Here is a 26,329-nt window from a genome sequence, read left to right on the forward strand (position 1 = left end):
TTTTTTGCAGTTCTTCACTCAATAAACATTTCTTGAGTGCTTAAGTGGGCTGAGTATTAGACTGGATGATGGAAATTGGAGGAGTAATAGAAATATATAATTCTTGCCTCTGGGACAGATTGACCAATTGACTCAGGCACATTTGACAAAGCCACTCTAGTACACGGGATGGTATTTTGTCCCAGTGGGAAATTGATTAGGAGATACTCAGGAAACAATTCGTCAAATGATAGATGTATTAAGAAAAACCTCCTGCTGGACTGGGGCCTGGACTAATGAAAATTTAATTACTTATTAGATATGTGGGTGATTTCCCTGAGAATGGACTTTATGGTCAGTAGTTGAAGGTTTAGGAGAGAGAACATGACAAAACTGAGCTGGGACAGAACGAGGAATTTCCGGGAGAACAGTGATTCAAGAAGAGACAAGAAAGACACAAGGCTTACTAATGCAGGTCTTGATGTTGTATGTATTTGTCTTTTTTTAGCAGAAAGCTGCTTCTGGTTTTTTTTTTTGGGGGGGGTTGTGTTTTTTTTTTTAAGTTTTTATTGTGAATTGAGTGATAGTTTACATGGAAGAACATTGGCTTTACATTCATCCTATAGTATTTTGTTTCATTGCAATGACTATAATCCCCTCCATGCATCATCAACAGTATTTGCTTCCATTCCCTCTGTTTTTTGTTTTGTTTTGTTTTTTGATGTACACCGAAGCACTCAGGAATATATAACCATTCAAACAACCAAAGGACATACCCCTGCAAGCCTACCCCGTCCCCGGCCGCCAGCACATAGTCCCTCTCCCTCCTTGAGTCTAGAGTCCCCAGCCTCTCCATCTCTCCATGTCATCATCTCTGCCTCCATCTCTGGTGTTGCTGCTTCTCTGGATAGGGTCCTGTACCCCGCTCTTTCCCCTTGATGGTCCCAGGGTCCTCCACTCCTGGACTGTAGAATCAACCACTCCCCTCCTTTTGTTACAAAACATCTACCTTTACATTTGCAACAATTGCAATGAGTCCTGATAACAATTATTCACTATTGAACCACAAGAGTCTTATCCCCATCTCCTTTCACCCGACCTGTCTAGACAGGTTGAAAACCACTCAGTGGAGATTCTACCTTCCCCCGCACCCTCTGAAACTAAGCTCCCTCTTAAAAACTTGTAAGCCAGTTACTTTGTGCCTTTATTGTTTCCCCCCTCCCCCCCCCCCCATTTTAGGTAGCCAATATCTAAGTTGCTCATCGCTGTCAACCCTGTGTACAGAGGGGGTGGGAATGACCCTTGCTTGAAGATTTCTTCCCTCTTTTAAGCTACTACATACATCCATAAGTATAGGCCAAGTTCATCAAATTGTAGCAGATTACACTTCTTTTCCTCTTCTTTCTTTCTCTGCTCGAGTTCTGATCATCCAGCATTGAAGCTAGGTCAAATGGGTCCTATCTGTAAGTACAGGCATTCTTGTGCATCTCCCTCACTTCATATCAGATGTATGCTTCACTCTCAGCTCTAGCCCTCTGTGACTATGTCTCTGTCCATGGGCTCAGGAGTCCCCGGGTCTCGCCATATTGCTGGCCAACCAAGTTTCACTCCAGGTTGACGGGAGTCTATTGAACATGGTTGAACTCAGCCCACAGTTTCATTGCTGTTTTTCCTCCACTTCCCCTTATCGGTAGACCAATGTGATCACCAGCAAGATTGCACGCGTGCATGTGTATTCCCTTTGAATTTCAGTCTTGGAAAGGGGTTTGCCCTGAAGGGACTTGATTGCTTACCTTGATGGTTCCCCTGTGAACATCTTGCTTCTTCTTGTAGTCGTCAATCAGACTGCCAGTTTTGTTTCTTATTTTTCCTGCTGGTCTTTCTTTCAAGAGGTCTTTCTTTCTTTCTTTCTTCTGTTCCTCTAGCTTCTCCAGGCTAGTCTGGCTTGTCCTTTCAAGTGGAAATTTCCCACCTCAAAAGATTCTGGATGGGGATCAGGATTCCACCTAACTTCTCATAAATTGCAAAGGCTCCACAGGAAGCCTCTTTCACTAGGCATGTTCTAGTTTACCTTTTAGGAATTCCAGTCAGTTATAGGCTGAAGACAGGCTTACAAGCTTTCTATAGTGATATTTCTGGCTATTCCTTTCTCTCCCCCTCAAATGTCTATTTTACAATAGCAGGCAAGGGAAACCAAGATTCATAAGACAGTCAAGCATCTTAACAATATTTCCACTCTTTTACACATTCAGACTATGCATCAGAGCCCTGTTGTTCCAAGGTTAAACAACCATCACTATTTAACTCTGTCCCATTTAATCCATGCAAACCTGCCTAAATGTTCTCCTGTCTGCCTTGGTCTTCCATCCCCCTCCCACTTCTTGTGTATTGCCCTCCCCAACACCAGAAGTATGATGTGTCTATTCCCTACCCTGTGCTTTGCTGTCCCTCCCTCCCCACCATCTCCCCATCTCCATAACCAACAAAGTTTTTTTTTTTTTTTCCTTTTAGTACGGATATCTTTTCTTAAGCTTTTTACAGCAATGGTCTTATGCAATATTTGTCTTTTTGTGACTGACTAATTTTACTTACTGCAATATGCATATGTTACAACCTTGTTTGCTGAAAGTGAAGAGGACTTAAAACATTTACTAATGAAGATCAAAGAGCATAGCCATCAGTATGGATTACATCCCAATGTAAAGAAAACAAAATCCTCACCAACTGGACTAATAAATCGAGAAAAGATTGAAGTTGTCAAGGGCTTCATTCTTCTTGGATCAACTATCAATTCTCATGGAAGCAGCAGTCAAGAAATCAAATGATGTGTCGCATTAGGCAAATCTGTTGCACAAGACTTTTATAAAGTGTTGAAGAGCAAAGATGTCAGCTTAAGGACTAAGGAGTGCCTGACCAAAACCATGGTATTTTCAATCACCTCATATGCATGCGAAAGCTGGACAATAAATAAGGAAGACCATGGAAGAATTGATGCTTTTCAGTTATTGTGTTGGAGAATATTGAAAGTACCATGGGCTGCCAAAAGAACAAACAGATCTGTGTTGGAAGAAGTGCAGCCAGAGTGCTCCTTAGAGTCCAGGATGGCCAAATTTCATCTCTCATACTTCAGACATATTGTCAGAAGGGACTAGTCGCTGGAGAAGGATATCATGTTTGGTAAGGTGGAGGGTCAGAGAAAAAGAGGAAGACCCCCAATGAGATGGATTGGCCAATTGGCAGCATCGATGGACTCAAGCGTGGCAACTGTAGTGAGGTTGGTCCAGGACCAGGCAGTGTTTGGTTCTGCTGTGCATAAGGTCGCTATGAGTCAGTACCGACTCGATGGTACCTAACAACAACAACAAATCCAAATTGGGGAGGGGCTACAAAAAAAATCCTCACTACTGGGCCAATAAACAACATTCTTATCAACGGAGAAAAGGTTGAAGTTGTCAAGGATTTCATTTTTCTTGGATGAACTATAAACACTCATGGAAGCAGCAGTCAAGAGATCAAATGACGCATTGCATTAAGCAAATCTGCTGCACAAGACCTTTTTAAAGTGTTGAAGAGCAAAGATATCAGCTTGAGAACTAAGGTGCACCTGACCCAAGGCACTGTATTTTCAATAACCTCATATGCATGCGAAAGCTGGACAGTGAATAAGAAGACCGTAGAACAATTGATGCCTTTGAGTTATGGTGTTGGAGGAGAATATTGAAAGTGCCATGGGCTGCCAAAAGAACCAACAGATCTGTGTTGGAAGAAGTGCAGCCAGAGTGCTCCTTAGAGGCCAAGATGTACAAACTTGGTCTCTTATACTTTAGACATATTGTCAGGAGGGACCAGTCGCTCGAGAAGGATATCATGTTTGGTAAGGTGGAGGGTCAGAGAAAAAGAGGAAGACCAAAATGGCAACATCAATGGGCTCAAGTGTAGTAATAATTGTAAGGTTGACCCAGGACCGAGCAGTGTTTCGTTCTTCGTGCTCAGGGTCTCTATGAGTCAGCACCAAATTGATGGCACCTAACAACTATCAAAAAGGAGTCCTGGTGTGGCACTGTGGGCTAATGCGCTGGACTGAAAAGTCAGTTTGAACCACTAAGTTTATAGGTCAAGCTCACCAGCCCTTGGGAACCCTGTACAAGACTGCTATGGGCTGGAAGCAACTCAACAGCACTTAACAATAACAATTACCAACAAGACACAAAGTGTGGCAAAAGCACAGAAAGCTCAGTAACAAACATCCTGTGAGAAGAGTGGTAGGACTGATTCAGGATGGGTTTCATTGAGAAGTTGATGTTTAAGGTTCTTTTCAGTAAAAGAAACTATATTTGCAAAATTCTGAGAACCTCAGAAATAGAGTATCCAAAATTGGAAGGGATATTTTCCCCCAAAGACACATTTAGTTAAAAAACATTTGTTACGTTTTTCTAGGTATGTTGCCTAATTATACCAAAATGTTATTATTATTATTATTGTTGTTGTTGTTTTAGGAAACCGAGCTATGCAACGTATATGACTATTTTTCTAACTTACAATGCTACTTTAGATTTTTATTTAAAGTGGCTTTTTAAAATATTTTTTGTTTTTTTATTGTCATTGAGTCAAACTTTGACTCATGTTAACCCATGTGTGTCAGAGTAGAACTATGCTCCTAGGGTTTTCAGTGGCTGTTTTTAAAGTAGATTGCCAGGTCTTTCTTCCAAGATGCCTCTGGGTAGAACTGCCAACCTTTCAGTGAGTAGTGGGACATGAAAAGGTATTACATTTAAATTGTGTACATCTTCTATCCTCCTCCAGAAAATGTTATTATTTTTGCATAGTTTCAAATATAATGTTTGATCCTTTTGGGGAACAGTTTTGGGAAAGGTTATGTAGTAAGAACATTTTTGGAGGACATTTTTCCATGCTTTATAAAACAAAGCTTTGTCTAGAGTTCATAAAACTAAGCCTTCTCTTCCGTCCTTTACACAGACCTTTCTAGTGATGGCTCAGAGAACAGTATACTGCTCAGTGTGTGGAAATGCCTCTAAGCTCAACAAATAACAGCAAAAGCAAAACATTTTATGTAGCCTCACTTCGTCTTCCTTCTCATCCTTTGTCTTATTCCTTTGCATTGAACAAGCTAAGTTTGTTTAGTGGTGTTATTTTTTAAATTTAGACGCTACAAACGATAATGCACTCAGTGAGAGCTTCCCGTTCAAGCATTTTTCTGTGACTTAATACATAGATTTTTCATTTTTAAAATAGCTTTTGGGAGAAAATAGGAAAAATACAAAGGTAATAAACATGTGCTAAAATACAGCAGATCTCACTGACTCAAAATTAAGTCTTTTGGAATTTGCGATGGTAACCTCTATCAAGCTAGATTAAATTCAAAACAATTGCTTTATAATCCCTAGATTATTAAGGTCTCTCTCTGGACTCCTGGTGTGGAGTTGTAGGATCAGCACTGGACTGTGAAGCACAAGGTCAGCAGTTCAAACCCACCAGCTGCTCCTCGGAAACCCTATACAGGACCACAATGAGTAGGAACAAACTCGACGGCACTTAACAATTTAGAATCTTTAGGTTAGGAAGGCCAAATCCAGTTGCGCTTTAGAAACCCTCTCCACTTGCTACACTCCACAGATGATTCATGTCCATCAGTCTCTGTGCTCTATACGTCATAAAAATAAAAGCCCCCAGGACTTCCTGCAAGATGGGGAACTAGGCAGATACACTACATGGACCCGCTACAACAAAAACATTAGAGACAAAATAAAACAGACACAAACAAAAATTCCAGAAAAAAGGTTAGAGAGGTGGATGGAGTGCTTGCTGGGAGGAGAGGCTGAGTGGGGAGATTGGTTGGTGAACAGCTGGCCAGATGAGGCTTGACCATCTTGTGAGCAGCTTTGGCAGCGGAGGGAGGGCCTGATATCCGCATAGATGATGGAAAAGTTGTGATTTCTTCTTTTTCTCCATGCTCCTCTGGTGACCAGTAGTGTGGCCAGCTCCCATCCTCATCCACCCCCAACACAGACCCTGCTTTCTGGGAGTTTGGAGCCCCATAGTTGGGAGGCACACCAGCATGAGGTGGGGGCTGGCTGTGCTGTTTTAGTGCCTGGACTTAGGTGGGCTCAACTCCAGACCTACAAAACCTGCAGTCACCAGACCAACAATTAGCCAGTCACTCTGCGCCAGCTTCCCTGTGGTCCTAACACACTGAAACAAGCTCCATCAAGGGACCCCACGAACTACTTCCTGACTGAGGGTCTTAAAGATAGATGACACCAAGTCCAATAGGAATTCTATCCAGGGCCAGGAACTCCCCTGTCACATACCTTCCACATCCTGGGCTCCTTGAATTGCAGGAGTCCACCAGAGATTTTTAGCCTCCAGATCCAACAACTGCACTGTTAATTTTTACAATTATGACAACCTCATAATGCCCTGGAGACAACAGACAATTTTAGCTCACGCAAAGAAACAAGAGAGAATGGCTCAAATGACAAAGATGCCGAGCCAGAAGACATTTTGAGGAGAAAAGGTAATAGGACTAACAGAAAAAGAATTCAAAAGAATGATAATTAGTACCTTCAAAGAATTGCCAGAAAGATAGAAGACAGCAAGGAGAACCCAATAAAAACTTTAGAATAATTCAGGAAAACACAAGAATGGACTAAATAAATGCAAATTTTGAACCAATATAAAACCTGCAATTAGAAATCCAGAAGATTAATACTAATATCTCAGAAATGGACAATATATTGAAAGGGCAAAGGAGCAGATCGATGCAAAGCAATGGATGCCCAAATTAGTGAGCTTGAAGAGAATTCTCTCAATCCTTACATGCTAGAAGAAAAAAGAATGAAAAAATCTGAAGAAAGCCTGAGTTATGTGGTACACCATGAAAAGGAACAATTACCAGGTGATTGAAATTGCTGCAGAACAGAAAGAGACAAGCACAGAGAAAAGTGTCAAAGAGTTGTTGGAAGACAACTTCCCTAACATCATGAAAGATGAGACGAATACAAGAAGCTGAACAAATCCCAAACAGGCAGATCCCAAAAGAAAATCACCAAGACAAACTATAATCAAACTTTCCAAAAATCAAAGACAAAGAAAGAATCCTGAGAACAGCTTAGGAAAAACAAAAACGTTGCCTACAAAGGAGAACCAATAAGACTAAGCTCTGATTTCTCAGTAGAAACCATGCATGCAAGAAGATAATAGAGTGACATATACAAAACTCTGAAAGAAAAAACCTGCTGACCAAGAGGCATATACCCAGCAAAGCTGACCCTCAAGCACAACAGCTGAATTAGAATATTTTCTGATAAACAGAAATTAAAGGAATTTGTAATGACCACAACAACTTTACAAAAAATGCTGAAGGCTCTTTTTTGGACTGAGAGCCAACAACAGCAGACAACAACCTGAGATTACCATAGAGGACACCACCACTTAGAACTCAATCCAGATACTCAAAGTATTTTTTTTTCCCTGCCTCAGATTTATTTATACAAATAGCACAGGAGGACACCAGCTCCATACAGATGGTAGCCCAAAGGGTCATGCCAATCCCTCGGTCCTCAGATGGAGAACTCTATTCCATCTTTGTGGGGGCCTGGGCACCTTTGGGAGCCTGAGGTGAGGCCTTGGGTGGGGCTGGAGTTGAAGTCTTTGCTGAAGTTTTAGCTGAGGCCTTGACTGGAGCTTTAGTTGAGACCTTGGTTGAAGTTTCAGCCTTAGTTTTAGCACTGGCCTTGGACTTTGGCCGACAGAGCCTCAGACCCTTGGCAATGCGTGCCCGAGCACGCTTCTCCTGCTTGGGATGGGCACTGTAGGCCAGTCGACTGAGCTTGCGGTTGACACCACTTGGGATCATAGGCTTGATCTCCTTGGGCTTTATGAGAGCCTTGATAGCCTCAGCACGTGCATCCACAGCCTTGGCATTGTTGGCCTGCATCTTCTTCAGGCCCTTCTTGTTGTGCTTCTTGGCAAAGCACATGTTCCTCAGAAACTTGGGGTCCACCCACTTGAGAGACTCATATCGTTGTGATCGGGGTTTCTTGATACCATTTCTGTGCCATTTTCGGGACTGGTTGAGCGTGGTGTGGTTCTTGGACTTGGCCATGTCTGCACGGATGCAGCTCCTGGAGCACCAGGGACCAGAAGAGTCAAAGTATTTTAAGTAAAACAAATCTATGTTGTTATGTGCCGTGGAGTCAGGTCTGACTCATAGCGACTCTGCACAGGGTTTCCGAGGCTATTAATCTTTACGGGAACAGAATGCCTCATCTTTCTCCCGCGGAGCAGCTGGTAGTTTCGAACTGTTGACCTTGCGGTTTGCAGCCCAATTTGTAACCACTACGCTACCAGAGCTCCTTAAGACTTAAAATTAAAAAAAAGAGGAAAATCAGAAAGATTTAGCAAACATTAACACAACTGAAATGAAAATGAAAAGATCTACAAACAAAATGAACTCAGCATAAGAAATTATGTGGAACAAAGAACCCAGCAGCACCACAAAAACAAGCAACCTAAAAAACCAAAGAAAAATAATAACAATCAATACCTATTGATAATCACACTGAATGTAAATGGATTAAATGTATCAGTCAAGAGACAAAGAGCAGAACGAACAAGAAAACAGGACGCGTCAATATGCTACCTACAAGACACATATCAAAAAGATGGAGACTGCCTAAATGCACACAACGAAGAATAATGATGAATATGTGAAACATCTCACAACATGGTTAAACCTGGGGGCCCTTATGCTGAATGAAATTAGTCAATCACAAAAGGACAAACATTGCATGAGACCCATGTTGTAAAAAGTTAAAAAGGTTTTCTTGGTGGAAGAAGCAATCTGTTATGGTTAAATCTATTATGGTTATGGCGGGTGGGAGGAGATGGAAAATTATTCATGGGCTTGAAGATAGCACAGTGACAGCAGCAATGGTTCAAAAGCAGCAACAATTGTGAGGTTGGCGCAGGACTGGGCAGTGTATCGTTCTGTTGTGCATAGGGGCACTATGAGTCGGTATTGACTCAGTGGAACCTAACTACAAAAGAAGGTAAACATATGTTTACCTGGGTGACAGGACAGGCAATAACAGCAAGAGGGGAGTTAGCAGCGGAATGATGAAGGTAGTGGGAGGCACAGCAAACAATGCAATAGTTAAAGAGAATAAGGTAAATGCTGTTAACTGATGATACATGGAGGGGATTGCAACCACATATTGAAGCAAAGTATACGTGCTGAATGTAAAACTGATGATCTGCCTCTGTAAACGTTCACTCACTTTATAATAAAAAGTTTTTAAAAAGCCCCCACATAGTGCCTCCTAATCTGATGTGGCACTGTAGAACAAGTGCTGTACTGAAAGATCAGTTTGAACCACAAGGTTGGTGGTTCAAACTCATAAACTGCTCCTGGGAAACCGTGTACAGGGTTGCAAGGAGTAAGAAACCATGGCACTTAACATAAACATGCTTTAGCCCAGGGGTAGGGAAAGCATGGAGTCCTGGTGTGGCACTTTAGGATAATGCACTGGACTGCAAGGTTAGCTTAAACTGCAAGGTTGGTAGTTCAGACCCACCAGCTGCTCCTCAGAAACCTTATACAGAGTCGCTATGGGTCGGAACTGACTTGATGGTATTTAACAACAACAGGGAAAGTCCAGCTTGCGTGCTGTAAGTTGCTGTTGTTAAGTGTTGTCGAGTTGGTTCCGACCCACAAGGTCGGCGAAAATCCTATACAGGTCATTGGAAATCCAAAGACCTGTATAGGGTTTCCACTGACGTTGTGGCTCAAGCCGACATTACAGTCCAGCACATTAACCCACAGTGCTATACCAGAACTCCAGAATGTTAAATCTATAGGGTGTCTGAGGAGCGGCTGATGAGCTTGAACTGCTGACCTTGTGGCTCAATTCGACCTTGCTGTCTGGCACATTAACCGCAGTGCTACACCAGGACTCCCACATGCTGTGGAAGACCTGTATATAGAAATCATTTGATTTGTCCCTACCAAGGCCATCCCAGTGCCAGTCATCACATTGCTGTTAAGTGTGTCAAATAGGTTGCTACTCATAGTGACCCTGTCTAGGGTTTCGGAGGAGCGGCTGAAGAATTTGAACCGCTGACCTTGTGGTTCAAACCTACCTTGTGGCCCAGTGTAATATCCCACATTGCCACATCAGGACACCAGCCATCACCTTAGAGGTGAGTTAAATGTTTGACCAGATACAGCAGGCTAATTTTTAAATTGATTAATTTTGTATGGCATGCGAATGATGTTATAAATTGTGGCAGAAAAACAGTTCCCCACCCTGCTTTAGACATTGCTCCACGTTGTACTTCTTAGCCTATCTTATCCTTACCCTCTATTGTTTTTGTTAAGTGCCGTCGAGTCGATTCCAACCCATAGTGACCCTGTATAGGGTTTTTGAGGAGCAGTTGGTAAGCTTGAACCGCTGACCTTGCAGTTCAAACGACTTTGCAGTTATGTAGGCTTATATGAGGCCATTTTATAGATGTGGAAAGTTAAAACTCAGAAAGAGAAATAAATTGCTAAATCAGAGAGCGATTTATTAATTGGTGAGTTAAAGCTTCAGTCTCTGCCATTAACCATTATGCTCTGCGGCTTCTATAGCTATATTACTAATTTATTTTAATTACATTTAGCCCTAGAAAACTCTTGTGGACTATGATCCTGTCCTCTTCATCTAATTCTTATGCATAGCAGTTTCTGGGCAGAATAGGTTGTTGGATCTCTGAAGCAAAATAATAGCCACTGCTAGTCAATCCACTCCAGTAGCAAGCATTACATTGTATTCACAGGTTTATATATTTTTGATATGCAAACAATTTTTCCCAGTGTAAAAGCTGTTGTTATTAGGTGCCATCGAGGCCATACCAATCCATAATGACTTTGTGCACAGCAGAACGAAACAGTGTAAAAGATACCCCTATAAATTGTAGTTTTATTGCCTTAGAGCACATTAACTAGTTTGATATGTGTCAGGGAGTCTCCAAGACCACTGCTAGGTCAGATGATTTGCCAGGACTCCACACATATGACTGAGTTATGTGCTGGACTAAACTGGAAGATTGGAGGCTCAAATTCACTTAGTGGTTCTGTGGGAAAAGATATGACAATCTGCTTCCATAAAGATTGCTGTTATTGCTGGTAAGTGCCGTTGAGGTGGTACCAACCCATAACGACCCTGTATAGGGTTTCTGAGGAGCGGTGGGTAAGCTTGAACCACCAACTTTGCCATTCTATTCTATTACCTGGGGTTGCTGAGTCTTAATCAATTTATTATCATCTAGAAACATGATTTATAATGGTGAAAGGATACAAGCAAAATTAGCCAAGGAAGAAGTTGCAAAGTCCAGGAAAACCAGAAGTTTCCAAGAATCCTGTGCCAGTGGCCACAGAGAATGCCCTCCATTTCCCCAGCAATGAGCCGTGATTAACACATATGAAATGTTGCTAACCAACGTTCATTAGAGACTCAGCACCCGGGGTTTTACTGGGATCCAAGATGACATGGTGTGATGAGCACCTGACTGCTAACTTCAAACCCAACAGCAGTTCCAAAGCAGAAAGATGAGGCTGTTTCTGTACAAACAAGGTTGCTATGCATCAGAATTTACTTGATGGCCCAAGTTTTGGTTTGGTCACTTAAGCATGTTTGGCACATATTCCAGAGGCCTTAAGGTAAATGGCACATGGTGGTTCCATACAATAAGCACTGGACTGTGAATCATTAGGTCTGCTCTGTCAAAGATATAAGGCCTCTCAAACTCTATACAGGGTCATTATGAGTTGAAAGAGACACGCTAGCACTGTAATAGAAGGAAATTGTCTTTATAGGATAAGCACTAACTGGACTGCTAATCACAAGGTTGCCAGTTCAAGTCCCATCAGCTGTTCCACAGATGAGGTTTTCTGCTCTGAGACTTAGTCTCGGAAACTATACAATGTTGCCAAGTCAAACCCACTCAATGGCACTTAAGAAGGAAAATAGGTGTTCAACATTACTATATTGTTTGTACAGTTTAGGCATAGCGAGCTTACACTGGTTCCTGTCAGTTCTGGGCATAATGGAATCCTCCTGAACTCCAAGTTCCTAGATACCAGCCAATCCCAATCTTGTATGCAGGCCATTCCAAGGATAAGCAGTTAGGCCTGCCTGCCACGTGTTTTTTTCTACACAGTACCTAATCTAGCAATTTTATTCCATCTTTCTTTCTTCATTGCCCAGACACAAATTTCTAGAATTCTCATTTGAACCAGATTTACCATCCTGTTGATTCTCTCATTAATTAAGTGTTTGGCATGTAATCATTTATAGGAATCATGTTTTACTTAGACAGACATAATCTAAACAGGCAAAACAAATTCCAGCCCAAATTACTAAGAAACACCAATATCAAAGCTGACTACTGTACACACTAGTTATTTAAAGAAAAAGTTACATTTGCATTTCATAATTTTGTACTGACTTGCCCGACTCCAGAACTGTCGGATTCGGGTAGCAATCATTTAATATTAAAGCATACATTCATGAAAACGTACTATTTTTGCAGGTGGTGGTAAGTGCCATCTAGTCATCTCTGACTCATAGGCAGTCTGTATAAGGTTTCAGAGGAGCAGCTGGTAAGCTTGAACCAACTTTGTGCTTCAAACCGACCTTGAGGTCCAGCACATTAACCTGTAGTGTCACACTAGGACTCCATTTTTGCAATTTACTCTTTGTTTTAACAATCAGAATATTAAAAATTTCCAAAAAGATAAAATGCAATCATTTAAATATGACAAGAAAGCCAAATTTAAAAACTAATAGAAACAGAAAACAGCTATTGAGTCAATTCCAGCTCATAGTGATCCGAGGTATGTCAGAACACAACTGTGATTCATGGGGTTTTCAATGCCTGAGTTTTCATAAGCAGACTGCCAGGTCTTTCTTCTGAGGTGCCTCTGGGTAGACTTGAACTGCCAACCTTTTGGTTAGCAGCTGAGCGTTTTAACTGATTGCAACTCCTTAGAAATGATTGTTGTTAAGTGCTGTCAAGTGGGTTCTGACCCATAGCAACCCTGCATAGGGTTTCCCAGGAGCAGCTGGTGAGCTTGAACCGCTGTCAACCGTGCAGTTCAAACAGCTTTGCAGTCTGGAGCTTTAACCCACAGGGCCACTCCAGAAATTATATACTTCCTTCATATCACTCTTTTAAAATAATAAAACTGTAAACTTAAATTCAATTATAACATGTAGTATATAATATACAAAGTAATATTGTATTTTGACCTTTATTATGCTTCAGCTATTTCACTAATCATTTCAAATTTATTTCAACAGTTTTGCTACACTTTGTGAGATTAATTTGACAACCAGATATAATTTTATAAATTTCCATATATAATGATAGCCAAAACACAAAAGAAGTCAAGCTTTATCAAATAATTCTATATAAAGAGGATCCAATTAAGAGTTGGCATACTTAGCATAAGCTTAAGAGAAAGGTACACATCTTGATTTTAAAAACTAGAAGCATTTTAATGAAAAAAAGAATCAAGTATTGAAGAAAGAAAATTTATTTCTAAGTAGCAGCTGGTACTGTCTTCACAATGTGTACCATTTGTGAAAATACATTATTGAATGAATGCTCATGTGATATTTACAAAATAGAGGGGAGAAAGGGGAAGAAACTTCTAAAGTTATCAGTGACTTTCATTTGCTCTCTTCCAATGTTTTGAGTGCAGCACTTTACATACAAACTAAAAATGGGATTCTAGCCAACAATAAAGTACATATGCCACGATGTAATGATGTAATTCAAGTTGAAGTTGTAAGCTTATCAATTAAGTCATCAATAGTGTAAACAATAAGTTGAATGTCTGCTTTTTCCTTCATTCGGTGATCACTATCTTTTCGGAGGACAATATCAACGTCTGTGCTGATGACTCGGTCAGCGACCTGCAAGGATGTATGCCATGGTACGATGTCATCCTTCATGCCATGGAGTAATCGTATAGGGCAGTTCACAGGAATAGGGCTATGTAACAAGCAGTGATGTTCAGCTTCTTTAATAAAACTGTACTGAATGTGGTACGTTCCTTCTTCAGTATATTTTGTAGGTATTACCCACTCGCCTTTCATTTCTATTTCCTTTTTTACCTATTGGGAAATGTGAAAACAAACCAAGTAATAATTATACAGCATTGACACATGCAAGTCTTAATTTTTTTTAAGTCTAAGAAAGGTATTTCTTGAGGAAGAGGTAAATTGTCCGCTGGTAAGTCAGTTGGCCCTTGACTTACAGACACCCCAGTGAGTGCATACGAGAACAAAATGCTGCCAGTCCTACAGTGACCCATGACTGGTAACAGACTGGACTGCTGTAATTCACAGGGCTTTCATTGGCTGCCTTTTGGCAGTAGATTTAAAATAAACAAGATTCTAAATAAAAAACTGCCTTTTGTCCTAGTTTGTCTTAGTCTGGAAGCTCTTCTGATACCTGTGCATCATATCATGCAAGGTGCAATGGTCAGGAATTGAATCCAGGCTCCTAGAAGGAAGGTGAGAACTGTACCACTGAGCTACCACTGCTTCCAGAGGAAAGGAGCTACTGAGGAAGCAGACTGAATAAAAATAGAAGAAGGGCAGGAAAGAGACATGGAAAATGTTTAACAATAACAGCTATCAATAACTGAATACTTAGTATATGCTAGGTACTGTGACAAGCACATGTATTAGCTAACAAGAGCCTTAAACTATTCTGTCATTCCATTTTTGTAAAATATAGAAACATTTGGAGGGGTTAGATATCATACTCAAGGTTCAATACTAATATTTGTTGTTGCTAGGACTCACACTTAGATTTATCCATTATACCCAGGGCTCCTTAACTTTATCATGCAACAAATTAAATTAAATGTTGTTCTGTCCCAACTGACGGAACATTTCCAGAAAAAACAAAGAGGGAGAAGTATAGTCATTTATTGTAATCAGTTTAGGTATCATCCTTATTTATATAAAATCAAGTTTAGACTTTAGACTTTAAAATCATATAAAACTAAACATCCCTCTAATTTTTCTAAGTAAAAGGACAGCACATACACATTACAGAAAACATGGGAAATACAGAAGCATAAAAAGAGATCAATCATCTATAATACTATTATGTGGCTACAACTATCATTTGTATTCTGGCTTATTTCCTTCACTTCTGTTCATGTGTTTAGTTTTTTTTTACATGTAATATGTAAAATACATACCTTACTATTATGCATTTATATGCAATTTTTATACTGCTGTATTAATTTAGTACATATATTTCTGTGCTTTAAAAAAATCTATTTAAAGTTTTAAAAGGCTATATAACAGTTTACTATAATGAATCTATGATAATTAACATAACCCTTCTCAAACTGCTGGATACTTCCATGAACATCTTTGAACATAAAGGTTTCTATGTATATTTATCAATTCTTTGGAAAGGTTACTAGAATTTGAGCTAATAAACCAAAAAGTACATAGTTTTAAGGTTCTTTGAAGTATATAAAATGAAGGGCATCTCTAAGTAGAAAACAAGGTCGATATTTTATCGGAATTAAAGGATAATATATGGAAAGATAAACTATATACATCAAAATAGAAAATAATTAGAATATAAAAATCAAGTATGTATGATCTGTTGTTGTTAGGTACCATCGAGTCTGCACCGACTCCTAGTGATTCTATGCAGAACACAACGAAACACTGCCCGGTCCTGTGCCAACCTCACAATTGTTGCTTCATTTGAGCCCATGCTGATGCCACTGTGACAATCCATCTCGTTGGGGGTCTGCCTCTTTTTCTCCGACCTCCCACTTTACCAAACATGATATCCTTCTCCAGGGACTGGCCCCTCTAGATAAGATGTCCAAAGTATGAGAGATGAAGTCTGGCCATCCTGGCTTCCAAGAAGCACTCTGGCTGCACTTCTTCCAACATAGATCTGTTTGTTCTTTTGATGGTCTATGGTACTTTCAATATTCTCCTTCAACACCATAACTCAAATCAATTCTTCTAAAGTCTTCCTTATTCACTGTTCAACTTTCACTGTATAGGAAGTTATTGAAAATACTACGGCTTGGGCCAGGTATACCTTAGTCCTCAAACTTACACCTTTGTTCTCGAACACTTTAAAGAGATCTTGTGCAGATTTCCCTAATGCAATATGTCGCTTGATTTCTTGACTGCTGCTTCCATGAGTGTTGATGGTTGATCTGAGCAAAATGAAGACTTCAACAACTTCAATCCTTTCTTCATTTATATAGATATTGTTTATTGGTCGAATGATGAAGATTTTTCTTTTCATTGAAGTGCAACCAACCCATACCGAAGGCTGTGATCTTTGATTTTCATCAGTAAGCATTTTGGATTGTCTTCACTTTCAGCAAACAAGGCTGTATATCTGCATATGGTAGATTGTTAATGATGCTCCAATCCTGATGCTACATTCTCCATATAATCCATCTTCTCAGATTATGTGCTCAGCATACAGACTGAATAAATATGGTGAACGAATACAACCCTGGCACACACCTTCCCTAATTTCAAACCATTCTGTGTTTCCTTGTTCTGTTCAGACAACTGTCTCTTGCATATATATAGTTATTGAGGAGCAGCTGGTGGGTTTGAACCACTGAAATGGCAGTTATCAGTCCAGTGCTTATCCTACAGCACTGCACCAAGACGCCAGAGTCACCACCAGGTAGTGGGGTTGATAAAATTCAGATTTCAAAAGCTGTGCGTTCTCTCAGAGCCCTCTAGTGGTCAAAGGAAAACACAAATATTAGAGTCAGTTAAGGAGCAGAACAAAAAGGAGAAATCCTGGGTCTTAAAATAATTAACTGATGTAATGATCAAAGACTTCATTCAGTATGGCTTGCACATCAATTTAAGGAAAACAACGAGCCTCACAACTGCATCAACAGCAACATGATAAATGGAGAAAAGACTGAAGTTGTCAAAATTTCATTTTGTCTGGATCCACTCATGGAAGCAGCAGTCAAGAAATGAAACAACATATTGCATTAAGCAAATCATCTGCGAAAGACTTCTTTAAAGCGTTAAAGAGAAAAGATACCAGTTTGAGAACTAAGGTGCACCTGACCCAAGCCATGGTGTTTTCAAATCACTTCATGTGCATGTGAAAGTTAGAAAATGATTAAGAAAGAATATAGAAGAACTGGTACATTTGAATTATGGTGTTGGCAAATTTAATTAAAAGTATCACCGAATGTCAAGAGAACAAACCAATGTGTCTTGGAAAAAGTGCATCTCTCATACTTTGAACATGTTATCAGGAAGGACCAGTCCTGGAGAAGGACATCATGCTTGGTAAAGTGGAGGGTCACCAAAAAAGAAGAAGACCCCCAACAAAATGGACTGACACAATGACAGCAGCGATGGGTTCAGCCTAACAATGTGAGGATGGCACAGGACTGGACAGTGTTTCATTCTGTTGCACACAGGGTCTCTAGAGCTGGAACGGGCTCGATAGCACCTAACAACATTCCCAAAGCTGTCAAAATGGTAAAAAATCTAACCAAACCAAAGCCCACTTCTGCTTCAATGACATTGTTAGGGGTAAACCAAAGCCACCGCTATAGTCAATTCCAATTCATAGCAATCCTTATGGGGTTTCCGAGGCTGTAAATCTTTAAAGGAGCAGACAGCCTTATTTTTATGCTGTAGAGTGGCTGCTGGGTCTTGTTAAAGAGACCTCATCTTCAAATATATTTTATAGTGACTCTTTATTAAGTCGTAAACAGGAGTCAATACAAGACAAAGACAAACATAGATCACCTGGATGAGGGAAATCATAGACACCATGCTGAATTTCCAAAGTTCTAACTCCACGTGGTGACCACTGGTGACCTTTTATAGGGCACACACAACAAAGGAGTCTCTTTTTACAACCATGAATGATGGCAGCAGCCATGTGTCACATATGCATGCCAGGCCTACAGAGAGCAGGGAGGGACTTCTGCAAATAAGAAAGCTTAGTCTGAGGCTCTCGGGGCAGGAGATCACAACAACCAGGTGACCATTTAAAGGGTGTGTCCATGAATGCTAATTCAAGGACTGGCTGGGTGAGCTGACCCCAAAACCTCTTTTAAATATACTGTTTCTAACGTTGGCACCTTAGCTGCCAGAGGTACACGAGGTGCTCAAGAAAAATTGATATCTGAACACTTACACCTAGATGGAACTGAGCTCTGCTAAACTGTAGTCGTTCACAGGCAAAAACTCTTCAGGCTTCATGATCTATAGCAGTTTGAACTGCTCACCTTGCAGTTAGCAGTTCAGTGCTTATCCTATAATGCCACTAGGGGTAGGTGGGAAGAAGGGATTGTAGTCCTAGTGTCCTGCTTTTTTTCTTTCACATGCTCGTAAGTCAACCAAGGTGCAACTTGCTTCTTTAACAACCAATAGCATATTTAATTTAGGAGATCTGGTGGTGCTATATGATAAGCACTAAACTGCTAACCACAAACTGACAGTTCAAATCCACCAGCTGCTTCAAGGGAGAAAGATGAGGCTTTCTAATCCCACACAAATTTACAGCCTCAGAAATGCTATACAGGGTGTCACTATGAATTGATTGCAATGAGTTTGAGTTTGAGCACATAGGATTTAGAATGAGCAAATATTCTGATTTACTGGCCACAGATCTTCTCAATCCCATAGGGGGTATAGACCATACCTTCAAAGAGCTCTGGTAGCATAGCGGTTACAAGTCGGGCTGCTAATCTTAAGGTCAGCAGTTCAAAACTACCAGTGGTTCCACAGGACAAAGATGAGGCTTTCTGCTCCCATAAAGATTTACAGCCTCAGAAACCCTGTACAGGGTCACTATGAGTCGGAACCGACTCCATCTCACATAACCACCACCACTACCACCACTATAATATTTTCACTCTGAGTGATATAGATACAAACACAAAAAGAAAAATATACATAAACCTGTAATTTATCAATAAACAAATCTGGTAAGTCCTGCCAAGTCACTGAGATACTTCCTATAGTGAAAGCATTGTGGTTAGGTATTGCTGGGTTAGAGGATGCAATAACGAGTACAAGGTTTGGATGTAGAAGACGGTATGGCAGAAAAAGTTAGTAACATGAGGACACTGAGCAACTGTGTATGAGAAACAACCAAAAAGTGAAAAGAATTCAGAAATAAGTGCAAAGTCAACCTTACAATTTTAACCCCTGATAGGAAAAAAACCAAAGTGAGATCTGACTTTTCAGACAAGGCCAGAGAGGCTGCAAAGAAGTGAACTAAGGTATCAATGAGGAGCTGAGGCAATAGTCAGGGGGGCTCTTATTATCCAACATTACCTAGGTTTTTTTCTTTTTACTTCTTTCTCTCCTCCTCCTCAACTGTGGGTCTCAACCGTCACCATGGGGCTTGTTAAAACACTGATTTCTGGGCCATACCCTTAATTCCTGATTTAAAAGCTCTAGGGTACACTGAAAGAATTTGTATTTCTAACAAGTCTCAGGTGGTGCTGATGCTGCTGGTCTGGGACCACACTCTAGAATCACTGCTGGAAACGGTTTGATTTTTTTCCTTTCTGTCACGTCCTGTGAGGATGTCAGTCCCACAGGTTAAACTGAGACCCTAGAGAAAAGATACCCCAAAACTTAATTGATTACATCAACAAAAAATATAGGAAAATAAAACAAAAACCCAACACTTAACCAATTTTTTTTAAATTGTGGTAAAAATTATATAAGAAAACATTTACCATTTCCAATATTTTCGCAAGTACAATTCAATGACTGTTAATCATATTTTAAAATTGCATAATCATTACCAGTTTCCAAATTTTTCCATCACCTTTAACCCTTTAAGCAATTCTCCCTACTCCCTTTCCCAACCACATCTGATAACCAGTAATAAACATTAGTCTCTATACATTTACCTATTCTAAATTTACATGTAAGTGGTATCATATAAAATTTGTCCCTTTGTGTCTGGTTTATCATGTTTTCAAGGTTCACCCCTCTTGTAGTATGTATAAGAACTTTTCTTTCTCTTTAAGGCTGGGTAATATTCCATTGTATAGACAGACCACATTTTGTTTATCTAGTTATCAGACGATGAATACCAAGATTGCTTCCCCCTTTGGGCTACTGTGAATAATACTGTAATGAACGATGTTGTATAAGTATCCTTTTTGAATCCCTGTTTTCATTTTTCAGTACATGGCTAGGAGGGCAATGCTGGGTCATATGGCAACTCTAATTTGACTTTTTTGAAGAACCACCAAACTCTTTTCCACAGTAGCTACATTATTCTACATCCCCATCAGCAATGGATGAGGATTCCAATTTCTTAACAATACTTACTATTTCCTATTTTTCTAATAGCTATCCAGACTCAATCATTTTGGTAACTTTATCCTCTTGTACAATGATTCGTCTGCCAGCCCAAATCTGCCGTTATACACTTCCATGGAATTTTTTCATTTCAGCTATATTTTTCAGCTTTAATATTTCCGCCTGATTTATTTTTATGGTTTATATCTATCTCTTCATTGAAATGGTTTTGTTCTTGTTTTCCTGGTTTTCTTTAATTAATGGTCCCTGATTTTCTTTGGTTCTTTGAGCACATTTAATATTGTTTTAAAGTCTTCTAATATATCCATTAGTTCTTATTGTGGCATTGTGGGTAAATGCACTTGACTGCAAGGTTGGTTTGAACTGCAAGCTTGGTGGTTCAAACTCACCAGCCGCTCCTCGGAAATCCTATACAGGGTCGCTATGAGTCAGAACCAACTCGATGGCACTTAAACAACAATCTATCCATTATCCAGGATTCCAGGGGACAACTTACGTCTACTCATTTTTGTCTTTCAATTGGGCACTCCTTCCCTGTTTCTTTACAGGCCCTGTGATTTTTTGTTTTTTGTTTTTTTAATGAGACATTTTAATATAATAATGTGAGCTTTATGAGATGGATTTTTCCCCTCACCCAAGGATTGCATTTCCCACCACACACACTTTTTCTTAAACCATTGGAGCCTATAATAATCTCTCTACTCAGAAACGTACCCTATTTTAGCAAAGAATGCCCTTCATAACTAGGACTCTATTTCGCAGCCTCTGTCCCCAACTAGTGCTCTAAACATTTCCATGTAGTCCTGGGAAAAGACAAAAAAGTAAAAAAATAAAAACCAAGAAAACCAGAAAATATCTGATTCTTCCACTCCTCAGCAGCTGTTGATGTTACTTAATCAAGGATGTAGTTGACTGTCTAGTGAATCTTCCAAGCTATTTTGCATTGTACTTATTCTATTACTTCTATAGTCAGCCACGAAAATAACACAATACACTAAGAGAAAGAAGCTAAAAAGGTGCGCTGGCCCTTTAATTTTCTGCCAGCTGGTAGAAGCAACATATATGAAAACCAAAAACCTCCAAGATTTTACCTTCCTCTGGGCACTGCCAGACCAATGCAAAGGAGCTTCAACAAGCTTTTTTAAGTCCACTGTTCCATGAACTTTCTGAAGTGCCTTTATATAACTGTGCAACTCCGAATTCTTGGAGGACCAAGTTCCCAGTTGTTGTTGTTGTTATATACCATGGAGTCAATTCCGACTCATAGTGACCCTGTACAGGGTTTCCCAAGCTGTAAATCTTCACAGGAGCAGAAAGCCTCATCTTTAGTTTCGAACAGCTGGTAGTTTCGAACTGCTGTCCTTGTGGCTTGCAGCCCGATTCGTAACCACTATGCTACCGAGCTCCTTAAATTCCCTGTACTTACCCTGAAATCAGCCAGTCACTCTAGGAACAATGGCTACCATCCCCACCACTATGGCAATGTTGAAGAATATGGCATGGTAGATGGTTGGCATATGGGGCTTTTCCCTTCACCAAGCACTTCATTGGTGGCTTTAACTGTCTGATCAGGTTTCAGAGGTCCAAAATAGTTGGTTCCAATTGCTCTTTCCAGGACAACTGTAATTTTGGTGGGGTTATGGTTAATGTGCCACACTACAGTCATTTGAACTGCAAGGTCAGCACTTTAAGCTCACCAGCTGCTCCTCAGAAACCCTATGGAGGGTCGCTATGGGTTGAAACCAATTCAACGGCACTTAACAACACGACCACTGACCATTAAAGCTTCCTGCTCAGCCACTCAGCATGGCCCCCTACTCATTATTTCTTTAAGCCTGCAGAATATTAAGGTGCTTAAAGATATGCAGAATGAAAGAGTGTAATAAACCAGTTATTGCAGAAAGCCGATTTCTACAATGATTTGAAGTACACGCTAACACTGAAAAAAAAACTTTTGTTTGAAAATAAGGTAACAATTGTTGTTATTGTTGTTAAGTGCCGTCGAGTCAGTTCCGACCCATAGTGACCCTGAATAGGGTTTCCGAGGAGCAGCTGGTTAGCTTGAACTGCCGACCTTGCAGTTCAAACGGCTTTGCAGTCTGGCGCATTAGCCCACAGTGTCACACCAGGACTCCAAGGTGACAATAAGGTATACAAAATAAAATGCTGATTGTCTAAGCCAAAAGGAAAAATCTTATCTCCTGTGTGTCAATTCTGATTGATACTGTTTGCCTGCAGAGCAGTGCTGAGACCCCATCTGAGGCTGCTTTTAGGCTTAAAAGAAAAACAACAAAACAGGCTCGTAATTGACTATGCAAGCTTGAAAGTTTAACATGGTCATAAAATAGTTATTGTTGCCCACATACCACAAAGTAAAAATAAGAGTACAAATGAAACCACAATGCAGGATCCAAATAAGTAAATGCAGATAATAAGGCGAGTGTTCTTCAAAAAGAAAGTTAAAAATACAATTTCATCAATGTGGCTCAACTACTGAATTTGTATTCTTATGCAAATTCCATGTGCCTTCTGTTTCTTTGCTAACTGATCTCTTCCTCCAATGGGAGTATTCTTGTAAATGTGCTATGTTAATTTTATTTTAAAGGAACATGTAAAAGAAAAAAAAAAAAAAAAAGCAATGGTGTTGCAGCACTTATTTGACAAAATGATTTCAAGGGACCAAGATGGAAAGAAAACCTATAACAAGAGGCTAAATAATTTTAAAAAGGCAAAGAAAGATTGTACAGAAAAAAGTAGCTAAAATAAATTATAGGCCAGCATAAGAAGTCAACGAATAGATGAGACACACACATATTCAAAGAAACAGGCACATGTTTAGATTGCCGAAGTGACTTGAGACTTACCTCAACAGAAAGCTGATTGAATTGTGTCACTAGACTGTCCGCAGCTGTAGCTATACCAATAAGAGCAGCAACCTTTTCTGGCCGTGCAATGGCAGCATGAAACATAAGCCACCCACCAAGGCTAGATCCAACTAGTATCTAAAAAGAAAAATATGCAACGTTTTGAAAAGGCATTTCTTTTTCCTGTACATAAGGGAAATAAATATGTTAAGAGAGATTTCTGTACTTTTTTCTTTTTAGAAACATGTGGCTCCCACAGACTTTACTATTTGACACAAAGTAGAGTTAAATTATGGTAATTTTTTAAAGGATTCGTTTCATAATATAGTATGAAAATAAAAACAAAAAACTTTAAACAATAAGATTAAAATGTATTCATATTACTAAAAAGTGAAAATTATATACCAATTTAAATAGGATTAAAGTGATTTTAAAAAACTGAAAATACTAAGTAAATTTTCATATCAAACGAAGCAGATCAAATATGAGTTCACAGTCAAACATTTAACATAAATAGTCACCTGTGGTCCATCAGCTAAGCTATCAATTATAGAAAGAACATCTTTTCTCCATTTCCCTACTGTGCCTTCTTCTAAGATGCCATCTGAATTTCCAACACCCGAGTAATCAAACCTGGAAAAGGAAAAATAAATCTATATACTTATCTATATATTTACTTCTGTTTTTTGGTGGGGAGGGAGGAGGTAGGGATAAACATTCCTCATTATTACAACGTCTAAAACATTGGAAAATATCAGTCAATGTATATGAAGGGACTTCTAAAAGAACATGGAAAAATTCCATTGTGTTTTAATTCCATTTTTCTATGAACATTTGAAGCCCCCTTTCTGTAAATCTAAATGGCCTAACCTTCAAATATCTCATATATTCAATGTTTTCTCACCTCCTCCACTACAACCAACCTGGTCCAAGTCACTATGATCTCTTGAACGGACTAATGCAATAGTTTTCTAATGTCTTCACACTGCCATTTCCACTCTTGTAACCTCCACACGGACTCCTGGAATGGCGCTGTAGGATAAGAACTAGACTGCGAACAACAAGGTCAGCGGTTCAAACCCACCAGCAGCTCCTCAGAAACCCTATACAGGGTCACTATGGGTCAGAACCACGCAGTGGTTACAAGTTGGGCTGCTAATCTCATGGTCAGTTGTTTGAAACTACCAGCAGTACTTCGGGAGAACAATGAGGCTTTCTGCTCCTTTCATAAAGATTCACACCCTCGGAAACCCTATACGAGGTCACTATGAGTTGGAACTGACTATATAGGAGTCTTTGTGTGGCGCTGTGAGTTAAAGCGCTGGACTGCAAAACTGGTTTGAACCACAAGGCCAGCGGTTCAAGCTCACCAGTCGCTCCTTGGAAACCCTATATAGGGTCGCAATGGGTCAGAATTGACTTGACAGCACTTAACAATAGTTTCCAAACAGTAGAATGATCCTTTCAAAACAAAAATCATGTCTTGCACAAACCCGTCGAAGGCTTTCTATAACCATTAGAATAAAACCCAAAGTCCTTACCATGCTCTGGCCTTTACTTCACTGACCTCATTTGTTACTGCTTTCTCTCTCCCAACCATAGCCACATTTCCTTTTCCTGTTTCGGGATTTTTTCATCAGCTTTCCCCACTACATGGAATACTCTATCTTCAGATATTCACTTAAGATTTCTCCCTCACTTCAATCAGGCCTTTGGTTCAATGTTACACCCCCAGAAGACTTCCTTGACCATTCATTGTAAAATTGTGCTCCTTCCATCATTTTCTATTTCCTTACCCTATATTTGATTATTCATATGTAGTGACTTCCACTATCATTTGGAAGCTCCATGTAGGCAGACATTGTTTTGTGCACCATAACTTTCGCATTGCTAAGATCAATATTCTGTACATTGTAAGCAATCAGTACAGATTTACTGAAGGGAAGGAGAGGTCCAGAATCAAATTTATCACCACTGACCCATTCAGTTAGTTTCTTTCAAACTTCCTAGATATCTAGGCTCAATTCTATCTGGTTTGTGAATTTCACCTCCTTCAATATCCCAAATTCAATAAATCATGAGTTAGCATAACACTCCTGTTGTTAAGTACCATGGAGTTGGTTCTGACTCATAACCCTGCACAGTTTCCGAGGCTATAAATCTTTACGGGAGCAGAAAGCCTCATCTTTCTCCCGCAGAACGGCTGGTAGTTTCAAACTGCCGATCTTGAGGTTAGCAGCTCGATTCATAACCACTACGATCAGCCCAAATCCTAGTCATAATGATTTGACTCCCAATTTCTGGATAAGTCATTTCATAACTTCAGGATTTTGTATGCTGTTTTGCTGCCTACAATGCTATCCTGCCCTATTCAAATTCCAAGTAATCCAAGCCATTCACCTCCACTTTCTGAGGAAGTGCCATACTGTTTTCCAGAGTGATTGAACCACTTTACAGTCCCTCCAGCAATGTAGGAGGGTCCCAGTCTCTCCTCCTGACCCTCACCAGCATTTGTTGTCTTCCATTTTTTTTTTAAACTTCACTGTTAATGCTAGTGTGAGATGCTATCTCATTGTTGTTTTGATTTGCATCTCTCAAATACCTAATGATTGTGAACATTTCTCCATGTTTGTTGACTGACTGAATGTCTGCTTTGGTGAAGTGTTGGTTCATGTACTGTGCTCATTTTCAAATTGGGTTATTTGTCTTTTTCTTGTAGAAGTGTTGTAATTTCCTATGAATTTTAGAGATTAGTCCCTTGTCTGATGTGTTGGTGTAAAAAAGTTTTTCCCAGTCTGTGAGCTCCCTCTTTCTTCTTTTGGTTAAATCTTTTGATGCACATAAGTTTCTAATTTTTAGTATATCCCAGTCATCTATTTTGTCTTCTATTGTTTTTGCAATGTTTGATAGTCTAGGTATGCCAAACATTAGAGCCCTTAAGTTTGTTAATCATCTTTATAGTTCTGGGGTTTACAATTAGGTAGGAGTATTGTGGCTGCACTTTTTCCAACACAGATTTGTTTGTTCTTCTGTTTGTTGTTGTTAGGTGCCGTCAAGTCAGTACCGACTCATAGCGACCTA

General features: G+C 39.8%; 1 protein-coding gene and 1 pseudogene across 1 annotated transcript in view; both read right to left on the reverse strand.

Annotated features, from left to right (window-relative positions):
- Positions 1-7,573: 7,573 nt before the first annotated feature.
- LOC102818641 lies at positions 7,574-8,104 on the reverse strand (annotated as a pseudogene).
- Positions 8,105-13,820: 5,716 nt separating this feature from the next.
- ABHD10 (abhydrolase domain containing 10) overlaps positions 13,821-26,329 on the reverse strand; it is a 20,512-nt gene continuing 8,003 nt past the window's right edge. Inside the window, exons 3-5 of the mRNA XM_006864214.1 lie at positions 23,770-23,881; positions 23,249-23,386; positions 13,821-14,162 (exon numbers count right to left, since the gene is read on the reverse strand). Of these exons, the coding sequence (XP_006864276.1) occupies positions 13,821-14,162; positions 23,249-23,386; positions 23,770-23,881 (592 nt within the window). The remainder of the gene's footprint in view (positions 14,163-23,248; positions 23,387-23,769; positions 23,882-26,329) is intronic.

The sequence above is a fragment of the Chrysochloris asiatica genome, unplaced genomic scaffold (genome assembly GCF_000296735.1).
Source record: "Chrysochloris asiatica unplaced genomic scaffold, ChrAsi1.0 scaffold00061, whole genome shotgun sequence".
NCBI classification, from domain to species: domain Eukaryota; kingdom Metazoa; phylum Chordata; class Mammalia; order Afrosoricida; family Chrysochloridae; genus Chrysochloris; species Chrysochloris asiatica.